Raw genomic sequence first — 15,681 nt, forward strand, 5'->3', positions numbered from 1 at the left:
ATGAGCGAGATCTGAAAAACAAGGCTTACTGGTCACCAGCACACAGTCAAACAATGGTTTATTGCCTCACATTGGCCGCTGGTGGGTGGGCTTAGGGCATCCTCAACCTCCATTGGCTGGCTTAAGGTCTCCTGCTCCAGGTCTCCTTTCCACATGGGCCTCGGACTGGCAATCTGTGAGAACCCAGTCAGGTGCAACGGGCTAGGAGTCAGCGCCATCGTCGTCCTCAGGCAAGATCTCCAGGCTGCTGTCAGGCTGCGGGACATCCTCACGCGGCGGCGGCGGCAGGGGTGGCGGGGCCCGAGTGGGCGACAGTGGCAACGGGGATACAGGAGGAGATGGGCTACTGGGCTCTTCCGGCTTCGCCAACCCCAGAATTTCCTGCACATTGTGTGGCAGTTCCTGGAGGGAGGGGGGGGAAGCATCCAAGAGGCTAGGTGATGGGTGGGGTGGAGTCAAAAGGGGGGGGATGGGGAGGGCCTGGCGGGAATAGCCATGGGGGTTTATTCCCTATGAAGAACAAAGGACTCACTGGGCAGGCAGTCAGCTGCCTGTACAGGGCCTCTGCCCGCGTCAGCACATCCTCGACGCTCAGCTTCATGGTCAGTTCATTGATGTGCTGCAGGAAGGGCAGGGTAAGGCACATGCCCGCCTTCCTTCTGGGGTTGGAGGGAAGCAGACTTGCCCCAGGGGTACAGGGCCCAGCTAGAAGAGGCCTTCACCATTCCCTGGCCTGCCACAATGTAACACAGCATCCCCTGCTAGCACACCTGGACGCTGGAGCACACTAGGAAGGGCCCTCGCTGGGGAGGGGCTGCCTGGTAGGTGGGGGACGAGAGTTCCAACCCCACCCAGACAAGGTGATCCATTCGACAAGGTCAACACGACACACTGGGGGCGGACGCGCCTCCGTCAAGGGAAGTGCCCTTACTTCACCTTAAGGATCTCGTTGGAGCCAAAGCCAGACAGCATCAGGGTATCCCGCTCCATGTCTAAGATGGCACAGGCCACCAGCAGGTGCAGATTGGGACCAGGAAGCCCAGTCCACAGGACCTGGGGTATCAGAAGGAACCCTGAAGCCCGACTCTGATCTGCCTATCCCCCTTTACCTTCCCGTCCTTCCACCAGCATCTCACCCCAGCTGGCTGCCCACCTCCCACAGCCGAAGGACATCAGGGAAGGGAAATTCCCTCTTGAACCAGATGAGCAGCCACCGGAAGCAGAAGCACAGCGAGCCCGAGTCCTGGGAATCTAGAGGACAGTGGGCAGTTAGCCTTGCCGGCAGCTGGTGGCCAAGCCCTAGTCTAGATCACAGTGGACTCAGCAGCTGGGATAGGCAGGCGACAGGCATGGCTGCATGCACGTGCCACATAGAACGCTACCACCACTGCCTCCCTTTAGAGGGATGGGAGCACAGTAAGACCACATACTATACCGAGGGAAGCAACTGGGGCCTGTGCCAGAAGGCAGGGGACTTCCTGACAGGAGCAACTGTCTCCCTAGGCACAGAAAGTGACCTCCCAGCCAGCACGGTCCCAGGTTCCTCAAGGACACACTCAGTGTCTCAGTAGCTCAGGCTGGCTTGAAACTCACTATGTGGCTTCGGATCCTCCTGCTTCTACTCCATCATGCTGAGATTACGGGTGCCACACTTGCCCAATTTCCCAAAGCTTCACGCACGTTAGCGCAATCCCAGCAACTGAGCCCTGGCCTCTTCAGCATTTCTCATGTTAAACAAGCAACAGGGAACTCCCAGCTAGAATGCAGTGGTCCTAGCTGATGGTCCAGAGAAACCTCACCTAGCCTGCAGTGGGCAGGCTTCCCCATCCCCCTAAGCTTTGAATGCCAGGTTACTTGGGACGTTTTTCTCATTCATATGGTCGCACATAGGACCTACCCAGGAAATCACAGAGTGGCTGATCCAGCACCCGCAGAAGCAGCAAGAGCTGCCCAAGCTGCCGCTTCATAGTCTCCTGGCTCTCCTCAAAGTTCCCATGCTGCAGGAAGCAGGAGGAAGTGTGAGAGCAGAGTACTGACTGACGCCTCAGTGGCTGTTCCCACACCCCTCCCATCCTGTGCCTCACCACAAGTTCCATGAAGCCACAGAAACACCAGAAGGCATCCACTTCGTTCTGAACAACGAAGAGGATTGGGGACAGGAGGTCACTCATGCCCTGAACATAGCCTGGGGGAACACAGGGTCAGCTGCAACACCTCGAGCACCTAAGACACCCAGCCTTAGCCCCATCAGTGCAGCGCTCACCCAAGTCGAAGTGGTACATGCAGTAGGTGAGGAGGATGTCATTGAGCAGGCCCAGCCCTGGGTTCTCAGGGCCTTCGTAGAACTTGTTAGTCCTGTCGGTGCGGCTTACATCTCTCTCTGTGGGGGCCCAACATGGCAGGAGCACGAGAAAGGTTAGCTGGCCTTCCCAGCTGGTCACAGGCACCAGCCCTCCTCTCCGGCATGCTGACAGCCCTCAGCTTCAGGGCTCATGCTACAGTAAGGGTGGGGGTTCCCCAGAACCTCTCATTGTCACCCCCAGTGTGAGACTCTGGGGAAATAGAGGTGCAGAGGGGTAAAGTCACAGTCTCCCAGTGAGAGCCGACAAGGCCCCAGACCTCTTTCCGTGTCCTGCCTACTCCCCTGCAGCTCACCCCCATGGCCACAGCATCCACCCAACTGCTTCCAGTCTGCCCCACCCTCCCCGGCCCACCCACCAATGAGGCTGCGGTATCCGTGCAGCAGTGAGTTCCGCCGCTCCTGTTCAGCACTCACGGACTTCCACTGTAGCTTCATTCGGAAGTACTCATCCCTGAGGGCAGAGGTCATGGAAGCTATGGTCCTAGCTAGTACAGCACCCAGGGAACACCTGGAGAAGCACCTGCCCCACCATGGCTCCCCAGCCCTGCCCTGCTCACGCAGGCCCCTGGTCCTGCTGTCCCACAGGCGTCTGGTAGTATCTGTCACCACTGCCTCTGCTGGGAAGCACGTCCTAGCACTGGGGCACCCTCGGGTGCTCAAGGGTTAGACGCCCACAGGAAGGAGCTGTGGGAGCTATAACAGTACAGCAACAGACTGCAAGGGACTCCCGTCGGGGATGAGGCTATTCACTGCATACAGTGGCTTCGAACCAGAATCTGTGGAAGCCCCAGTACAGTGTACAGCAGGGGCTATGCTGGCTCCAGGACACTCTAACCTGGAAGACTGGGAGGCCAAGCCCAAGCCTGAGAGCAGATGTCTAAAGGATGTGGGGGCTGCATGTTCTCACTCACGTTTTCTTCCGCACATGGGCTTTGTGTTCTTCAGCTGAACCCTCCCAGCTAAGGTACCCCAGGAGGAACTTCCATGCCTCCCGCCGCAGGCCAGGGCTGAGACCCTGGGGGTGTGATGGAGCACACAGGTCAGGGGCTTCCTCCTGGCCAGCTGCCAGCCCACCTTAGACCACATCCACCAATACTCACTCCTGAGAAGATCCGATTTTTCAATTCAGGGATATTCTGCAGGCGACCATCAGGACCCACGTGGCGGGACCATTCTTCCTCTGTGACTGGAGGAGCCCGCTCCACTGTGGGACGCCGCCCCAGCTCCACCTGCAGAACACAGGGGCAGGTGAGCCCCGAGCCCTCCTGGGCTGAAAGAACCCTAAAGACCAGGGGTCAGCAAGAAGCTTCCAGAAAAGAAGGCACCTGAGAACAGCAGCAGCCACCGGCGGTCCTGAGACAGAAGGATCACACAGTACAAGGCCAGGGTGGAAAACTGAGACATCCAGTCTCAAAAACCAGAAATGGTTGGGGAACTGTCAGCAGGGGAGCACTGCTCTGGATCACCAGTGAGGGTCTGGGGTGGGAATCAGTGGCAGAGAACCTGCCTAGCATGCAAGAGAGCCCCTGGGCTGGATGGATCCTCAGCACAAGAAAGACATCCACCAAGTGCACGAGGAAGCTGGCCCAGTATACAGGACTCCTGTGAAGTCACTGCTTACACAGCTCCAGATACGGGTTTCACATAACCAAGGTGCTGTGGAGTCTTGAACTAGGCAGAGTGTGTTACACACGAAGAACATTACTTTAACTGTATGATGCCGTGTTATTTTTGTTTCACTGCCTTTGTTTTAACGATGCTAAGAATGTATATTTATTATGTAAAGATGCGTTGCATTTATTTCACCTCGCCTGCCTAAGGCACCTGATTGGTCTAATGAAGAGCTAAATGGCCACTAGTGAGGCAGCGAAAGGGTAGGCAGGGCTGTCAAGCAAGAGAATGAATAGGAGGAAATCTGGGCTCAGGAAAGAACAAGAAGAGGAGAGAACGAGAGGTACACCTGCGGCCAGAAGCCTGGCAGATGCCAGCCAGCCAGAGAAGCCGTGAAAGTAAGATATAGAGACATAAGAAAGGTAATAAGCCCACAAAAGATAAATAAAAAGAAGCAGGTTAAAAAAAAAAAAAGCTAGCCAGATGTGAGCCTAAGCCAGACCAAGCATCCATAACAAATAAGAAGTCTCTGTGTCGTGATCTGGGAACCTGGAGAAAACCCAGTTCTAGAAGCCCTAGGCCCATGTGGCACAGACGAAAGGCGGAAACAGGGTCCCTGACACTTACGCAGGAGATGACCTCGAAGCCAGGCTCTGGCTCATCATCTGGCAGCAGGGGCAGGTCAGGGGAGGACGCGCCCTCAGGGTGCGGCTGCAGGGCTCCCCGGAAGAAGTTGGTCACTCGAGAGAAGCTACTGAAGGTGGTAGAGTAGGGATCCTGGAGGAAGCGCTGGGGAAAGGTGGCAGGCGTTAGCGCTGCCCCTCGGGTCTCCCCACCACACCCACGGTGCCCTGCATCCGTCTCAGCACTCACAGATACCACATTGGAGCTGTCCTGGTCGAAGAGCTGCAGGTGATGGAAAGAGCTGGAGAGAGCGGAGGAGTCGTGGGGGAAGACCAAGTAGAGGCGGGGGTCCTGCGGGGAGCTGGGAGAGCAGGGACACACAGGAGGCCACAGGCCCTGAGGCACCTGGCCATGCTTCTCTAGGTCCGTAGCCCCCTTCCCATCACAAAATGGTATTGCAAGGGAAGTCTCCAGACCAGAGCTGGGCCTATTGCACTTCTGGGCCCACATGACTGACTGAGGAAGAAGCCAATGAGGAGCTTTGTTGGGGATAGGGGAGATACTTTGTATGCAAAAGAGACTACTACTGCTGGCCCACCAAGATGGGCCATTTCTTCCCTCCCTGCCCTCACTCAGCCTCAAGCAGCCCACATGGCCTTCAACTGTCCATCCTGCTGGCACACAGCCTTCCAAAGACTGGGATGGCACGCCTCTTTTCGGAGCCTTGCTATTAAAACTGTGCTTTGCTCATTTCCCGGAACTGCAGGCTGCAGAAAGACATGCTGCCTCACTGATCCAACACTGACAATGGCTTACCTGGCCAACAGCAGATAGCGGCTGAGGACCCGGAGTAAGGCTCGTGTACCCCCTCTGTGGAAGTGCAAGGCAGGCAGGGAGCCTCCAGCCTGGGTCACCAGGACCAAGTAGGCCCAGCTAAGGCCTGGCTTGGACCTGCGGATGGACTTGAGCTCCCCCAGGCTCACGGAGAAGGCCCAGGAGCTCCGGGGACAGCTGGGCTCTGCACCTAGGGGAAGCAATGCATTGCTGGTGTGGTATCAACAGCAGGACAGGCCAACTCAGGTGTTCTCTGTACAGCACAGTCTTCTGAAGTCTTGGTAGAAGCTGCCCTCACCTCTGAGAACTCTGGCATTTCCTTAGAAGTAAACTGCCTAAGATTAGAAAGAACCCCAGTGGATATGTCTGTCCCAGAATGTCCTAGAACCTCTCAGGCTCCCCTCGGTCTTCAGTTTGAGAACTACTTTCCTCTGTCCCTCGTCTTCAGGCTGTCTTAGCTCTCTAATGCTCTCTTTGCTCTATACCCTACTTGAGCCACAACAAAAGGTTTGGAAGGCTGAGCATGGTGACACACACCTTTAACCTTGGTACTTGGTAGAGGCAGGCAGATCTCTGAGTTCAAGGCCAGCTAAGGCTACATAGTGAGACCAAGTCTCAAAAAAAGAAAAAGAAAGAAGAAAGAAGAAGGAGAAGGAAAAGAAGGAGAAGAAGAAAAAGAAATTACCCTGTCATTAGCTGCCTGTCAGGTTTTCCATAACCCACAAGCCAGAGAGGAAGCATCTGGAAGCCACCTTGACTGTGGGTGAAAAGCCTTTGGAACCATGATCCGGCAGATCACTGCGGTACAGCTCTACCTACCTCTCCTGGGCTCTGCCAGGTGTGGCCGTGGTTGCACTGTGCTGATGACAGCCCAGTCAGGTTCATAGCCGGGGTCAAAGGTGGGCTCCTCCTCTGAGGCACTGGGCTCCCCTCCACTTGGGTCCTTGAGAGAAGGATAGGGAGTAGAGAGCTGTGCTCGCAGCTGGAAGCCCCAGAGACAGCAGCAGCCCTTTAGAACAAGGGTGCAAACAGGCAGGAGGGGCAGAAGGCTTGCTTGGTGTCTCCCTTGGTGGCTGGGGAAGAGTCAGGCTAGAACCCTAGATTCATGGCTACACCTGAGGCCACAGCACCAACAGTCCAGATTTCAGTGACAAGGACAGAGGCCTGCTCTGCACTCTGGCCAAGATGCCTCTCATGGCTTTTTGACTTTTCACTGTAAGTGAATGAAGAGCCTTAAGTGATGGCCACTGTCACTGTGACTGTGAGTCTACAGGGGACACTGCTATGACAGTTCCGTGATGGACAGAAAGGGGATACTGTAGAGCAGCACCAGCCAGGTGGCTTGGCATGTGAGATGGAGGACCTGAGTCCAGGCTGCAGAGCCCACAAGGAAGAAGGATTACTCCTCCGAGTAGCACACACATGAGTAAGGAAGCAAAGCCCAAAGAGTTTAGTGCTTCACAGCCTTCTGCAATCACAAAAACCAGTTTCCAGCACGGGTCTGCACTGCCATCTTCTGGCTTCTGCATGCACCCATAGGGAGTGTCACACGCATGCCCATACACTCACAAACTAAATCTTTGGGCTAGTGAGCTGGTTCAGATTGCTGCGAAACCTGACAAGCTGCGTCAATCCCTGGGACCAGCGCAGGGAAGGAAGGTTATCCTCTGACTGCCACACCCACTCATGTGAATGCACACCAAATGTTACAAATGTAAAGCAACTAGGTGAAACTAGATAGGAGGGAAAAAGACAGCTGCCTCACACCAAACCCAGGCCACACCCCTAAAGAAATGGGAACCCAGGCTTTCACCCAACAGGGTTCCCCAAGCAGCCAAGAGGGCAGGACATCAGGTCGTTTCACAAAGCAAACAGGCTCGCAGGTTCCCGAGTAACCCCTGCCTTCCCCTTGAGTGGTAAAGAGAAGCGGGGCGCCTACCTTCTTGGAGAAGACGATCTGCGTCGGGTCTCCAGCCTCCTCCACGGGAGCCCAGTGCAGGAGGACGTCACTGTCCTGAGGGACGTGGGGAGGACTTAGTAAAGTCGCCCGACTGCCCTCAACCACCAACCCGTAGTTCTCCAGGTGCCACCTCCATCCCGTTCACCTTCTCCACCACACGGATGACGCCCGCGATGAGCGAGTCCGGGTCCTGGTGCTTCCTGGCGCTGGTGTGCAGATAAACGCCTCCCTTCTCAAAAACCACCTAGGGGCGGGCGTGGTGAGAGCCAGGGTATAGGAAGGAGCCTTCCCAGGGGCGGGGTCCAGAGACACAGGCGGACCAGCCAGGATGGGGCATCCAGGTCCACAAGCCCGCCCACGCTCGGGGAGGGCGTGCCTGTCCCCGAGGGGAGGGGCTAAAGCAGACTCTCCCTATCGACCGTGGTGACAGCGTCTTTACCAAGAATCAGTCCCTGCACAGCGGAAGGTGGAAGCAGACCATCGCGGGGGGAAGGGGGTGTCGCCTTAGACCAGCGAGAGAATGAGTCCTGAAGTCTTACCCTGTAGCTGGATCCTTCCATAGCTACCGCGGAGGTTCCACTGCCCCAATCTCCTCCCTTTCCGGGTCAATGAGGTGTCATATCCGGAAAGAACACTTCCCTTCCAGGCCAGATAGTGGTAGCGCCCCTGAAGCTGTAGAGCTGCAACGGGTGAAACCATCTATCTGAACAGGGTAGCTGAAATGGCTAGAGTCAGTCACGTGGTGTAGACAACACTCTTGGTCAGGGGTCAACGAGACGGCGCAGGCGCAGTGTACCACTCTCGCCACGAAGTAAACAAGTAGACGGACCCGGGATCGCTACTCGACAACTCGTGACCGCCAAGGAACGCCTCCTTGGCTCTCTCCATATTGTATACTGGCATCGAAGTCAACATTGTGCCATTTTCCTCGAGGGCAAGCCATAGCGGCTCGGTGGAAGCCATGTTAATGCGGGGCACTACCATCTCTTTGCGGGGCGGGACGGCGAGGTGTTGGAAAAGCGGAACAGAGACAGGAAAAGGTGAGAGGAGCTGCACAGTATCAGAGTCGCGGAGGGGCTCGGGATAAGGGGTCAAGCAGTCAGACTCCTGGAAACGAAGTTGCCCCAAATTCCTGAGTCACCGTGGAAAGAGGGCTGCGCCACCATTTTTAAATTGGGCAGACCGAAGCTAGAAATGCTGCCATATTGAACCTTTGCCAGCTTTGTCCTAAAGAGCAGGGGTGGGAGGAAGCGGTAGGCTGGACGGAGGGCGAGTCCATATGCACTATTGGCATATGAAGCCATACTGACTAGTACGACGGAACGGGAGCCGCTTTCCTCCACTTCTGTGTTAGAAGTTGATTACGAACCGAGGGACGTCAGGCCGCTTGCCTTCGCTATTGTCCTGTGTGAGCGTGGGCATGCAGCCACAGTTGTTGCGGGCAAATCGAAATGGTGTAGCTGAAGTCTTTTACAGTCTTTTCCATGGGCACCCTGCCGCAGTCATTGCTCACTGCTTGCAGATGAAGCTTCTGGTTGCGATTTTGATTTGGGGCATCCAGCATAAGGGAGGCGGAGTGTACACAATGGAGGAGGGGCAGCTACACGGAAGTGATGCAAGAAGCCGCCATGCCTTTTGAGGGCGGCGACGGCGCCTGGCCGGCCATGCTGGCTACGGGCACGTGAGTGGAGGCGGCGTTGTGAGCTGGGGTTTGGGGAGGATCTGGCTTTCCTTAGGTTGAGGGGCCATGGGAAGGCGTGCGGCCATGGGAAGGGTACAGCGTGCGTAGGTCAGGGGGGCAGTGATCACCTTGTGACCCTTGGCTGAGTGCTGAAATGGCTAACGCTCAATCCCTCGTGTCTGACTCGCGACGAAAGCTAGACAAGGTTCACCTCGGTGTTGCAAACGGGCTGGAACTCTCACATTGGCGGCGAACCAAGTCCATGCCGTTGTGTTTGGGGGGTCCGCTGGTGGGTGAGGGGGCGTCCATGGGCGGGACTTCCGGTCAGATCCCCGCCGTGGGCGGGACTTCTTGTTTTTTCCTAGAGTAGGGGCCTCGCTGGTCCACGGGCGTGGTTCAGCCCCGGGCCGCCGCCTTCGGTGGTAGGATCCCCCTGGGACGCCCCGCTCTAGCGTCCCGTGCTGCAGCCGTTTCCTTCCCTATCTCCCGTCACACCTGTCCTGGGAGGTCTGCACTTTCCCGCCGGATAGCTCCCCCTTGCTGGTCTGCCCCTGCCTCTCACCTCATAGGAGACCACAGGCCTAGGAGGTCCGAGTAAGTCGCCCTCCATTGAGCCGCCTTCAGAAGCCACTCAGCCTGTTTTCACACTGCTGCTGCTAGGAGCTGGGCCCTGCTATCATTTGCTCTCTCCTCAGAGAAGTGAGGACTCAGGCTAATAGTATACAGGTCGTGCCATCTTTTGGACCAGTCACTTTTCTCACCCTGAGCCTTAGCCTTATGTTTCCAGCCTCCTTTCTCAGCTAGGAAGGGTGTGAAATGTGAGTAGGAGTCGCTGCGTGGCTCCTAAAGCTTTGGGTGGGACTTTGAAGTCCAAAGACAGCGCTATCAAAGCACCACAGCTCGTTTCTGCGTCTGTGGCAGGTGTCTGCAGTTTTCTTCTCAGTGGAAAGTTGGGATGGGAAGTCTAGTGTCTTGAAGCAGGCAGGGTAGAGCTCAGGATTGGCAAAGGGCTCTGGACAGACTGTCCTTGTCAGTGGCCAGTTCAGCTGGTGGGACAGTCAAGTTCTGGTCTTCCTGAGTTTGGAGCTTAAGTCCCGAAAGTGCAGTGACCACCGCTCTTCGTGCCGTAGGAAGTGAGAGGTTGCTTAGGAATGGTTATCGCATTCTGGTCCAGCGTTTGAGCAGTTCCCACCTTGGGGAGGCGGGTGGAGTCTTGAGTGTGCGCGACAGCTTGCAAGCTGCAACCGGATTCCAGATTCTGCTTCTCTTTACTGTGGTCCTGATGTGCTTGAATCCCTCCGGGGGTGAGGTGCGCATTGCCTGTCAAGCAGGGGCTTCGGCTGGCACACCCCCTGGTGTGTGGAAAGAGGCACCGTGGTCCATGGTCCCACTACAGGAGCCAGGAGATAGGCAGCGGTGCAGCTGTCAGCGGGGGCTGGGGACCTGAAAAGCCCTGAGCAGCTTGCTCCCTCCTTCCCCCACATTCAGCCAGAGCTCAGCCCTGTCCTAAGAGAGTGGCCCTGGAAGCCCAGCAGGGAGGCTGGGGTGACCCAGGAGGGACTGTCTCCCTCCCCAGCCTGAGTGTAAGGTTGGCAGAGTGACCTGAGGCTAGTGAGCTGAGTGTGCAGTCCACCTGGTCCTGGAAACTCTGGAGGGCAGAGTTCCACAGCAGTGGAGGAGGACCTGCTGGACCAAAGGAAGGATGGAGGCCTGGCAGTGGCCAGGGTGCTTTGCTGCAGAAACCGTGCAAGTCACCTGTGGTTTTCTTGGAGCCCGGTCCTTGTGACCGAGGCGAGGCTGACCGCAAAGCCAGGACAGTTTTGCTTCAGCCTCTGAATGCTGTGGTTTCAGGTGTATGCCCCCCAAGCCTGGCTCACATGTGTGTTAACACCCTACACGCCAAGGACAAGGTGCACATGAAACCCGTGTAAGTCTTCAAAGACACAGGCTGGGTGTGTGTGCTGCACACCTCAAATCCCAGATACTCCTGTAGTGGAGGAGAGTCACTAGGGCTACAGGCCTTGATGCAGCTGAGTTGGTTCTTGCCAGCACTCAGGAAGTCTTGGGTTCAGTTCCCAGCCCCACATAAACCAGGTGTGGTGGTGAGCATGTGTAACCCCAGCACTCGTGAGCTGGACACATGGGGTCAGGACTTAAAGGTTATCTGTAGTCATATAGTGACAGGAGTACTTGAGACCCTGTCACAAAAAATAGGAAGACCCCAGGCTGAAATAACCGCAGACCAATATGGCTACAGCGCTCATGGCCAACGCAGATGAAGACTTCAGACTTTGGAGGGGCTCCTGTGTGGAGCTGAAAATGATGGTGGCTAGTACCGGTCCTGAGGGAAGCAGGTCTGGGAAAGGGGTGGAACTCAGCTGAGAGGTGCATGCCGTGGAAGGGGAGTCACATTGGGGCACTCGACCTTCAGGATGGGTAGTGATGGCACAGCCTCAATCCCTCTGTCCTACTCTGGCCCACAGGGCGCGGATGGCGTCTGGGCGGCCAGAGGAACTGTGGGAGGCCGTTGTGGGGGCCGCCGAGCGCTTCCGGGCCCGCACTGGCACAGAGCTGGTGTTGCTGACTGCTGCGCCACCACCGCCACCCCGCCCAGGGCCCTGTGCCTATGCCGCCCATGGCCGCGGGGCCCTGGCAGAGGCTGCACGCCGCTGCCTCCACGACATCGCACAGGCACACAGGGCTGCCACCGCCACCCGACCTGGTCCCCCACCAGCACCACAGCCGCCCAGCCCTGCTCCTAGCCCTCCGCCTCGGCCAGCCCTGGCTAGGGAGGATGATGAGGAAGAAGATGAGGACGAGCCCACGGAGACAGAGACTTCTGGGGAGCGGCTGGGCGGTAGCGATAATGGAGGTGAGCTGGGGGGGCTGGGGCTGGTGCTGGACTGGGTTGCTGGTTTCTGGGACACTTGTCTAATACATCCTTAGGAAGGCATTAAAGCATTCCCTAGCAGCCTCACACGAGGTCCAACAGCACATAACACAGAATGTTGAGCAAACATGGTTTCCTTGACTGCTTCTGGTCTGGCTAAGGAACTGGAGCATGGTTCTCTAAGAGATGCAGTTGTCTCTGGAAAGAAGCATGGGAGGTAGAGAAGTTTGCTGGGAATGGTGTACTGCCACAGCTGAGGGAGCCAGGACCAGGGTACCAGGCACTCGGCAGCATTTCCAGTTCTCATGGAATCCCACTTTGGGCCTGTGGGTCTAGAGACTGCTGTTGGGGGGGAGTCGGAAAGTTGGATGTTTCTCCAAGCACAGGACTCTTGAGCGTGAAAGGAATTCTCATTTGCTATCTTTGCCCACGGCTGGTCACCTCATCCTGTCATGAAGGATAGAGACTCTGGAGCCAGGCATTCTAGCATCAGATCTCTGTGGTCTGGCCACAGGGTCTTTCATTTGTCCCCACCAGACCATCTTTTTTGGGGGGGGAGGGGAAACTATTTTGGGTGACATTGTACCAAGCAGATCTTAAGAGGCTCCATGTTGAAGCTAGCAGTGGCTGAGTGGGTAGACGAGCACACGAAGAGTGTTGAGGCCCAGGGACCAGTTGCAGGGCCTGTCCTACCCACAGGGCTCTTCATGATGGATGAGGACGCCACTCTCCAAGACCTGCCCCCCTTCTGCGAGTCAGACCCGGAGAGCACAGATGGTGAGGATCCTGGGTTGATCAAGCCCTAGGAGGCCAGGCCAAGGGTAGGGGTACAGAAGCTGAAGCCTCCCTGTGTCACAGACGGCAGCCTGAGTGAGGAGACCCCCGCCGGTCCCCCAGCCTGCCCCAAGCCCCCGGCCGCAGCCCTGCCCACCCAACAGTATGCCAAGTCCCTGCCTGTGTCGGTGCCAGTGTGGGCCTTCAAGGAGAAGAGGACAGAGGCGCGATCTTCAGATGAGGAAAACGGCCCGGTGAGGGGGGAAACGAGGCCCAGAGTGGCCTGCTGCAGGGAGCCCCTTGCCTTGCCAAGTGAGGCGCTCTTCTCCATCCCAGGACACCCTGCAGTTTAGGAGGAAGGCCCCTTGTCTGTTCAGAATCGTTTTTGAGGGAAGGAGGGTCAGATTGTTTCTCAGGATTCCTTTCCCCAACACCATCCTGGATGTGGTTCCTTCAGGCAGCGCTGGCCTGGACCAACCTTCACAGAAAACTCTGGGGGCGGGGGGAGCACTGAGAGGAAAGTTACATGACTTCCTCCAGCTTTCCATGGCCAGGTCCCTGTATGACACCCGGATCCGGGCGGGGACCTGCTGTCTTGGCTGAGAAGCAGCCAGGCACCTTGGCACCTGAACCCCTGCTCCTTGTCAGAGCCAGGAGTGGGGGGCCGGGCCGGAACGTTCTGGTTCTAGTGGGCTGGATAATCCGGGCGGGAGGACATCCGGGAGGCGGCGCCTGTGCACTGAGGTTTCCTCCCTCCACAGCCCTCCTCGCCCGACCTGGACCGGATCGCCGCTAGTATGCGGGCACTGGTGCTGCGGGAGGCCGAAGACACCCAGGTCTTCGGGGACCTGCCGCGGCCGCGGCTCAACACCAGCGACTTCCAGAAGCTGAAGCGGAAATACTGAGCGGGCAGAAGGCCACTGTCGCCGTTGGTCTATGAGCCATAAGCCTTCTCTGCCCAGCAACAGGACGATTCTTTACGGGATTGGCTCGCTCCGGTTTGGAGCGGGGCTAGTTCTAAAACGCTCAGTGGGTCAACTCCGTCTCTTGCCTAGCAACAGAAGCTTTACCCGCGCATCCTTGGCTCGCTGCCCAAGCGCAGAGCCCATCTGCGGGACCAGGCGACAGCTCCGCCAATGTCCGGAGAGTCGCCCGCCGCCCTTCTTGAATCCCCCACCCGATTGGCCCTGGCCGCCTGGGGGCGTGGCCAAGCCCTCCCGAACCCAGAATTGACCCGAGGCCTTGAGTTTGTTACACTACTAGGGCTGTTTGTTGTTGTTGTTGTTGCTGTTGTTTTGTTTGTTTTGACCCGAATCGTGACACTTGTATCCGGTACCCCACGGGATGGTCCGGTCCCGCTTTTTGTCTGACGCCCCCATAATTTTCACCCCATGACAGCCTGTCCATCAAAGTCTGTCCTATACCCAGGGCGGTACCAGCTTCCTGTGACCCGTCCCCCCAACCCCCGACCCCAACAGGTGCCTTAAAGGGCCCTCTTCCACCCAAGGTAGGGGGCCTCACTCTCCGGCCCTGGCCCTGGGTGCGGGAGAGTGGGGTGGGGGCCGGGGGTCGGGAGGGGCGCTCTGAAATTAAAGTTTTACCTCTGGCTAGTGAGTGCGTGGTGTGTGGGTGTGTGGGACGCTCGTCCAAAGTGGAGCTGGTTTCAGAGCATCCCCGGGCAGTTACGGTGGAAATGTGGTTTTCGGGAGCGTGACGGTGGGTGTGGGTAGAGAGGCGACCTTAGATAAAACGGGCGGGGGAAATTTGTCACCTTCAAATTAGTCACATGGATTGCCTCCCTTGTTTTGCCTTTGCCCTTTTGTTGTTCAATTTTTCCCGAGACCGGGTTTTTTTTGTGTAGCCCTACCCCACCACCCCACCTTTAGTGCATTTGTCCCAGGAGGTAGATGTGATTTTTCCATTTTGCAACCAAGAATTTAGCATCATCGAAGCAAAGGAAGAGTGTGGTAAGGCCATGAGCTTCGAATATTAGGGACAAATGAAGGCTTTGCGCTGTCAGAGGAGTGGAGAACGCCACTTCTATGCACATCTATCATTTCAGTAACAAGGAGGTGTATTTAGGAGGCATAGGAGTTAGTTAATGTCACCCTGGATTTCTAGAGACCCTGCCTCAAAGGACAAAACAGCCAGGCATGCTGGTACACGCCATTAATCCCAGCATTGGGAGCCGAGGTAGAGGTAGGTGGTATGCTGAGAGAGTTCCAGGATAGCCAGGGCTATGCAGAACCATCACCACACCCCGCACTACAGGTCATTCTTAAGGTGTTTTCTTTCCATGACCCGCGTTACAACCCCCCAACAACACCGTAGCCACGATCAAACCACCATATAAAAGGAAGAAACCATCCATTGACCAGGTGTGATGACGCTGGTTTATTTTGGTTGTTTTCCTGACAGTTTTCTCTTTAATGTCCAGAGCTTGCACTGTAGAACAGGCTGACCCTGGACTCGGAATCTGACTGGCCTCTGGCCTTCCGATATGCTGGATTAAAAGCAATGTGCCACAACCGCCTGGGCTGTTAGTGCTTGCTTTTACTCCAATATTTCGATAGCAGAGACAGGCAGATCTCTGCAAGTTCGGGGGTTAGCTAGGTTGTTGTGGTGGTATTCTAGAATCCAAGTCAGATAATTCATCTGGTCTGAAAGATAAGCCCAGTTGGACTTGTTGACGGCAGATTTCACTCAGAGAAGGAGGCGGCAAAGGAGGTCATGAAACATTGAGTGCCTTGATGTTCTCACAAGCATACGTAGGCACTTTTGCCCGAATTGCCTGTGGCCTTGGCAGGGGCTAGAGGAGGCAGGTGAGGAAGAAGTAGGGGAAGGAAGGTGGTCGTGCCTGCTAGGTAGACTCCCCAGTGTGGCCCTTGCCCCACTGGCTATCACCACCCCAGTGAAGTAACCCTCACCTATGCTCTGTAAACCCA

At 56.6% G+C, this 15,681-nt stretch overlaps 2 protein-coding genes across 7 annotated transcripts; one reads left to right on the plus strand and one right to left on the minus strand.

Moving 5' to 3' along the window:
* Positions 1-41: 41 nt before the first annotated feature.
* Positions 42-8,949, minus strand: Tbc1d17 (TBC1 domain family member 17). Of its 2 annotated transcripts, XM_038313582.1 has the most exons (18): positions 8,761-8,949; positions 7,931-8,071; positions 7,537-7,635; positions 7,371-7,445; positions 6,251-6,374; positions 5,414-5,621; positions 4,847-4,958; positions 4,601-4,762; positions 3,463-3,591; positions 3,274-3,377; positions 2,719-2,813; positions 2,264-2,380; positions 2,085-2,185; positions 1,898-1,997; positions 1,154-1,251; positions 937-1,053; positions 533-619; positions 42-402 (listed from the first exon to the last, which is right to left on the minus strand). In XM_038313582.1, the coding sequence occupies exons 2-18, from the start codon at positions 7,949-7,951 to the stop codon at positions 202-204; spliced, it is 1,950 nt and encodes a 649-aa protein (XP_038169510.1). In that variant the 5' UTR covers positions 7,952-8,071; positions 8,761-8,949; the 3' UTR covers positions 42-201. The 2 variants fall into 2 exon arrangements, 1 of the variants encoding a protein (XP_038169510.1); XR_005283472.1 differs by lacking the exon at positions 42-402 and having other exon boundaries at positions 534-619; positions 1,137-1,251; positions 7,931-8,949.
* Akt1s1 (AKT1 substrate 1) lies at positions 8,063-14,346 on the plus strand. Of its 5 annotated transcripts, none has more exons than XM_038313586.2 (5): positions 8,073-8,431; positions 11,556-11,944; positions 12,662-12,739; positions 12,821-12,990; positions 13,498-14,346. In XM_038313586.2, exons 2-5 carry the CDS (start codon positions 11,563-11,565, stop codon positions 13,639-13,641), a joined length of 774 nt encoding a protein of 257 aa, XP_038169514.1. In that variant the 5' UTR covers positions 8,073-8,431; positions 11,556-11,562; the 3' UTR covers positions 13,642-14,346. The 5 variants fall into 5 exon arrangements, with proteins under 5 accessions (XP_038169516.1, XP_038169514.1, XP_038169511.1 ...); XM_038313583.2 differs by lacking the exon at positions 8,073-8,431 and adding an exon at positions 8,439-9,072; XM_038313584.2 differs by lacking the exon at positions 8,073-8,431 and adding an exon at positions 9,097-10,999.
* Positions 14,347-15,681: the final 1,335 nt, after the last annotated feature.

The sequence above is a fragment of the Arvicola amphibius genome, chromosome 12 (assembly GCF_903992535.2).
Source record: "Arvicola amphibius chromosome 12, mArvAmp1.2, whole genome shotgun sequence".
Lineage (NCBI taxonomy): Eukaryota > Metazoa > Chordata > Mammalia > Rodentia > Cricetidae > Arvicola > Arvicola amphibius.

Excerpts from the sequence above, each read along its gene's own strand:
- Tbc1d17 (XM_038313582.1), bottom strand. The coding sequence starts at position 7,951 with ATGGAAGGATCCAGCTACAGG. Across the intron at positions 7,446-7,536 it reads TCATCCGTGTGGTGGAGAAG|GACAGTGACGTCCTCCTGCA; the intron begins GTGAACGGGATG and ends CACGTCCCTCAG. Across the intron at positions 2,381-2,718 it reads CGGATACCGCAGCCTCATTG|AGAGAGATGTAAGCCGCACC; the intron begins GTGGGTGGGCCG and ends GGGCCCCCACAG.
- Akt1s1 (XM_038313583.2), top strand. The coding sequence starts at position 9,005 with ATGCAAGAAGCCGCCATGCCTTTTGAGGGCGGCGACGGCGCCTGGCCG. Across the intron at positions 11,945-12,661 it reads GGGCGGTAGCGATAATGGAG|GGCTCTTCATGATGGATGAG; the intron begins GTGAGCTGGGGG and ends TCCTACCCACAG. Across the intron at positions 12,991-13,497 it reads CAGATGAGGAAAACGGCCCG|CCCTCCTCGCCCGACCTGGA; the intron begins GTGAGGGGGGAA and ends CTCCCTCCACAG.